Raw genomic sequence first — 6,000 nt, 5'->3', positions numbered from 1 at the left:
CTCGGGCCTCCGCCGATCAGGCTCCCGGGACTCCAGGGGGCTCCTGGCCTCATCCCCAAGGCAGCCTGGCCTCTGGGACGTCCGCCGGTGTCAAGGCAAACCTCGCCAAACTTTCCCCAAACTCGGCTGACTGGGGAGACCCTGGCTGAAGGCGCGCATGCGCCCCGCCCGCTGCTCGGCGTTCCCAGGGTTTCGGAGAGCCGAGGTGGAGTCGGACGAGAATCCCTGGAGGCCGGTCTAAGCTCCTGCTCACAAGGCAGTCAGGGCTCAGGTGCTGTCTGTCTTCTCTGGAGGCTGGAAGTGGCTGCCTCGTGCCGAGCTCGCCGCAGTTCTGCTATCTTTGCGCATGGAAGTCTCCAAGAGGGGCTCTAGAAAGCGGCGAGCAGAAATGGGGGAGAACGGCCTGAACAGGGCAGGAGACGGAACCCGAAGATTCCTTTCGGGCGGTCAGGGGCAACTACGCCCCCTGGCTGGGCGGGAAGCCCTCGGACGGCCGCCTACAGAGGGCCCCAAGACCCGGGGCGCAAGCTGTGGCGAGCTGGTTTTGCCACCCGGCCGAGGCAAAGCAGTGGCAGTGACTGGGGCGCAGGTTTCCAGCCCGCCCCTACTTTTGGGCCCCTGGGGATCCACCGTTGCTTCTCAGGGGTGTCTCAGCCCTTGGATGATCCCCGCAGCTTCATGCCAACCCCTTGCCTGGGCGGTCGACACCTGTTCCAAACAACCTGTTGCGCTGACATTGCTTTGGAGAGGCGCGGGCGTTTTGCTTGCTGATGGTGGGTGTGTGGAAGCCCCCAAACGCCAGTCAAGAGTTTAGGGTTCCCTGCTACTGCGAGGCACTCCTCATCTCCTGTGGCGCGCAGCGTGCCTCTCCCCTGCCTACGTCCCGGGAACCCAAGGCGTCCTGGGCACTCTTGCACTTAGCCCATTGTTGAGGACTTCTCCTGCAGCTGTTCGCAATCTAGGTGCAAGGACTGGATAAAGATCGGGATTCAAGGCGCCTCGGCCGAATTTCCCTTCTCCTACTACCCTCTCCACCCCATCCCGAGAGGAATCTTTAGCCCCCCACCCCCACCCCCATCCCCAAATGCTCCTAGAGAAAGCTAGTTACTTTTGCACTCGTGTGGTAGAGGAACTGACACTTGGGGCATAATCACTCTTAATTTTGTGTAAATTATTTCTAGTTTTACAATTTCTTTTCAGCGATTGCACAGGATCCCCTTTAACTCTTTTCTTGTTTGAGCCAATGAACAGACAGCTAGGTAGTCACCTATTTTTGGATGCAAGCCTTTGGCATTGGAATGGTGATGAGGTTAGCTAGTGGATGTTTCCAGAAGAAGTTTTATTATGAAATCCAGTTGGGCAAAAGTTGTGGAATGGATAACAACAGTATGCTAGTATTTGGATTTAAGAGAGAGAGAGAAAGAGAGAGAGAGAGAGAAAGAGAGAGAAAGAGAGAGAGAGATGGGACAACTCATATATTTCCCGTTATGCTAAATACAAAGAAAAATTTTAAAGAACCACTTTTAAATGAAGGATGCTTGGCTGCAAACCCACACCTAATGCTGGTGCATAAAATTAAATATTAGGGCTCAACAAGTCGTATTTGTGGCAATAGCAAATGTGTGGTGCCTCTAAGCAATTATTTGGAAGTTTTTTCTTACTTTTGAAAACATACTTGATGCCTTGTTTCTTTGGTGGCTGCTCAATAGACATGAGAAGCTAGCTGAGCTGCCTCCTCCCCAGCTTTCCACTTTCGTTCAGTGCTTTCATCCAGGGCTTGAATTGTGTTGTCAAAGTTTAGTAGACGGAAAAGGAGGGGGCATGAGAACAGGGAGGGGGTCTTGAAAAGTCTTGGAAATCAGTATATTTTGCAGGTGTAGAGTGTGCATAATAACCATGGCTAGGGCGCGCTCCCCAGTGGTGAGGGTATGACAGGGACAGCTGGCTTGGTTTTCAGTGTGAAAACACCCCCTCGGTGGACCAAACACAACGACACTGACCTTTCTGCGGGGGGAACAGAGATGTGCCTTTGACTGAATTAGCCATAAAGATGTCTTGCTATGACTTTTGTTCCCCACGAAAGCAAAGAAATATTGCGTTTAATATGAGAAGTACTGTTCACAGCTTTTTCGTGCCCCTTAAGAAATATTACAGAACTGATTTACTAGCCCTCTTCTGATCTGGCCCCAAGGCTGCGGGTGGAGGGTTAGGCATGGGGCGGCAGGGACAGAGAAGAAGGCGGCAGAGGCAGCAGCGCGCTAAATTGCCTGTTTTCAAAGTTCTCTCTTTGCAGTAGCAAATTTATCAATCTTTTCATCTGACAATACTTTGAAATATATCATTGTCATCCAGAGTTGTTTGATAGATTATGTGCAGGCACACAGCCTTTTCCAAGGTCAAGTTGAAGATTCTTGCTTGCTCTTTAACTGGGTTGTTTAAAACCTCTGAACAATGCCTGCCTGTTAAATTTTCACTTGTTCTCATGGAGCATTGGAAAGCAAGTTTTCCTACTGACCGGGTATGAGGACATTTCATCGTTTTGAGCTTCAGCAACCAGGACTTGGCAATGAAATCCACAGGAGAAGAAATCAGATTTAACCTTAGCACATGCAGATGCCAAGGAGATTAAGCCATCTTGCACATTTCCTCAAAGTGTGTACTAATTTTTCTCTGCATGTCAGGGGCTAGTTATATATAGCCACACGCATCTCATTCAACTTTCTGCCTTTATTCCCGTGGAGAGCTGCAAAGATACTCCCCTAAAGTAGAAGTACAAAGAAATAGTGGTCACTCTTGTCTTTGTCAGTGCTTTTAACCTGTTGCTCTAAGGATACTTCTTAAAATAAGGTCAGCTTCTAAATCGCTGTTTTTTGGACATAATTATGTTTTTAAGGGAATGACTGGCTTCATAGTTTCCTCTATATCTGTGATGATTGATTTTTTTTTATTCAGCCAACTTTTATTTACCTTGCAAAAATGTTCTGGACCAATGTGATAAATTACAGATATGCAAATTCCTTTGAATGGTGTTGTAAGTGTGTCTAGCTGGAGCTGAATAACCCCTTGCAAGTCAGTCTGTGCGTGCTCAGGACCCCAGGGAGCTGATCAAAGCACCCATTCTCTTTTATCCCCGGTATTCTCCTCCAAACTATTTCGATACAATATGTTTCCATGATGCACTTAATGTGCTAGGGACATAGAACTCATTACAACCTAGCTAGTTCTGCCGACCTCTTTGTTCTGAGGCAGAAAGTCAAAGAAAAAAGGAAAAGCACTGCCAGTTGCCAGCTTTCTGAAATGCTAAAGCATGCGTCATTTTTCACCAGGTCTCGTCTTGATATCCTCAAAAGACAAACTATGAAACCGGCCTCAGCCCTTTCTGGCATTAATTACACTGCTGTCCAGCGGATCTGTTTTTCCTATTATATGCATTTCTCAGCGGGGACTTTTTTTTTGCAAGACTAATGCAGCTGCAAGTTGAACTATGAATGCATTTTTATCACTATGGAAAAAGATAGTGAAAAGGCTGCAAAACATACAACTAAGTTTTTAAAAGGGTCCTGGTAGATAACAGAGTTAGTGAGGGACTTGGAAGTTTTGCAACTTCTCTAAAACCTGAAATTGAGTAAGAGCCTCAGGCATTTCCAATGCACCCTCAGTATTTTGTGGGCACACTAGTGCCATATGAAATTCTGCTTTGGTATCCAGAGAAATCTTGAAGGTGGAACATTTCAAGGTTTGTGTGAAAATTTTGAAATGAAATAGTCTGTCCTGCACCCAACCAGGAAGCTGCCTGCAAGAAATTTCTGTCTAGGATAATAGCACAGAGAATGTAAATTCTATTTCATTTCCTCCGTTTCTTGTAGGGTTGATTGGTTGGTGGAAATGGCTGGCAGCCAGTTCTGGGAAAGATTCCAGACCTGACTCCGATTAACCCTCTCTGGTGAAACTCTGCTGGAAACCAACTCACCAGCAATTGCCATTAATCTACTTACTAATTAAGCCAATTCATTTCTAAAGGAGAAAAATTCCTTTCTTTAGCCAAACTGATGGGAGGAAATTTGAAAGAAGCGCCAAACTGTGTAACTGTAATTCAGCCAAGGACTGCTAAAACAAGGTGTTGATATATAGCAGCAGATTTAAAACAAGTTTCTAGGGCAACACTCCTTTAGAGACGGTGGCATACAGTGCATAGTAGATGAAGCTCACATAATGCTCCAGGGCGCCACGCCACCCCATGTACTTGCGTTCAATATAACACGACTTCCTCTAATTAAACCTTGTGCCTTTTACGCACAAATAAATGGCCTCTCTAGCTTTCCTTTTGCACCAGAGCATAACAACTTTATGTGACTGCCATCACAGATATATTTCTTGGGACTTAAATAGCTTTAGAAATCTGTCATCTAGGACCTATGATTCTGAAACTGGGCTATAGACAGGCCCTAACTTGTAGTTAAGGGGATGTGATTAAGTCGAACATTACGCACAGAAGAAAGCAAACCCACCTTTCAGTAAATGGTACCTGACATTCCAAGAACAGATACCTGACTCTTGATCTTGAAACTTACCGGGAAGCAACACTCCATAGTTTTTCTGCTTACTTAAGAATTGTTTATGGGCTTTTAAGATAAGGCTAGGACCTTTATGTCATGTGATACAAAAGTGGACCTCTTTAGAGAAAATTGTAACTCCCCTCCAGGCTTTATTATTTGCCCTCTTGGGAATCAGTGGACAGGCAAGGAGGCAGCAAATTAGTTTGACTTGTGTTATAAGGAGACTGGAGGGATTTGAGAATTTAGTGCCCCCAACTTTTTAATTGAAGTACATTCCTTCCCACCCTGAGGCGCAAGGTCACTCCACTGAGCCCAGCAAGCACCAAAGGGTTTGGCAGCTCTTCAGGGCTGTCCTCCCCGCGGATCCCTAAGGGTTTGGAGAAATGCATGCACCGGGAGCACTTCACGCTCTCTTCCAGAGTGGTGCTTGTTATTACACATAATCCGAGAGTCGGAACAGTTATTTTAGAAGCGCTGTGGAGATAGTATCCTTTGCCCGGGAGACAGCCCGCAGGCCAAGATGGTGAGGGCCCTTTTTCTGTGCGTTAGCTCTGTGCACCGCATTACTCAGTAGCATTTGTATCATTCACTGGGGTGTTACGGTGTATCGATGGCCGCTTCAGGGACTCTTCTTTTGGTGGCAGCTTCACTAAAAATGTGAAAAGATGGAGAAGTGACATTTGTTTTAATTACTATACATAAACCACGCCGCACTCCTCACCCTTAGCTCTGTGCACCACTGGGAGAGGGTCCTCTTAAACTTGGACCCTGCTGGGTGGGGCGGGGGGGGGGGATTCTTCAGGAACCTGGAGAACTATGTGAGGGATAAGATAGGTCAGGTGGTAGAATCCATCACTGCCTTCAAAACAGTATGTGTCAGGCAGGTACCTTTGAGAGTTTTCCTGCTGCTCCAGGCTGCAGAAATGGTCTTAGGTGCCTGTGACTGACCTGCTGAGAGCTCCCTGCATAGAATTAGGAGCCTCTGTGAGAGAATTTTTTTTAAAGGGGAGGGGTTGTCTCATGTTGGCGTCCAGAGAGCTAACTAAGATGTAAATGTCCATTTCTGTATTCAATCTTCCTTTCATTTGAAATAGAAAATCATGATGAGAAGGAGAGAAAACCAGATTAGCAGGGTTTTAAAGTTGGAGAATGGGATTGTTTTGCCCTCCCCCCACCCCTACAGTCTGGGCTGTCTGCTCTGTAGGGAGGGACATTTACCTGGTGTGTAAATTGTGAGGGAAGCGTTGGGGGTCTGAGACAGGAAAGCCACAACATGGGATGTGATGTTCCAGCTTTGAAGGGGGAACAAAGGCCCTGAGCTAATCCCAGTGAAAGCCAGAGGCGTGGAGAAGGCAACAAAGAATTGCAGCCTGCGGTCACCGGTAGGTGTCAATGTGGACACTTACAGCCCAGGGAAGTGGGAGAGGAGAACACAGAGCCAGGC

General features: G+C 47.0%; 1 protein-coding gene across 1 annotated transcript in view; it reads right to left on the bottom strand.

Moving 5' to 3' along the window:
- Positions 1-267: 267 nt before the first annotated feature.
- C5H10orf67 (chromosome 5 C10orf67 homolog) overlaps positions 268-6,000 on the bottom strand; it is a 135,257-nt gene continuing 129,524 nt past the window's right edge. Inside the window, exon 18 of the mRNA XM_066386560.1 lies at positions 268-368. Coding sequence (XP_066242657.1) covers positions 268-368 — 101 coding nt within the window. The remainder of the gene's footprint in view (positions 369-6,000) is intronic.

Source organism: Saccopteryx leptura, chromosome 5 (assembly GCF_036850995.1).
Source record: "Saccopteryx leptura isolate mSacLep1 chromosome 5, mSacLep1_pri_phased_curated, whole genome shotgun sequence".
Classification (NCBI taxonomy): Eukaryota; Metazoa; Chordata; class Mammalia; order Chiroptera; family Emballonuridae; genus Saccopteryx; species Saccopteryx leptura.
The sequence above is the reverse complement of the archived record's forward strand: the minus strand, read 5'-3'. Positions and strand labels throughout refer to the sequence as shown.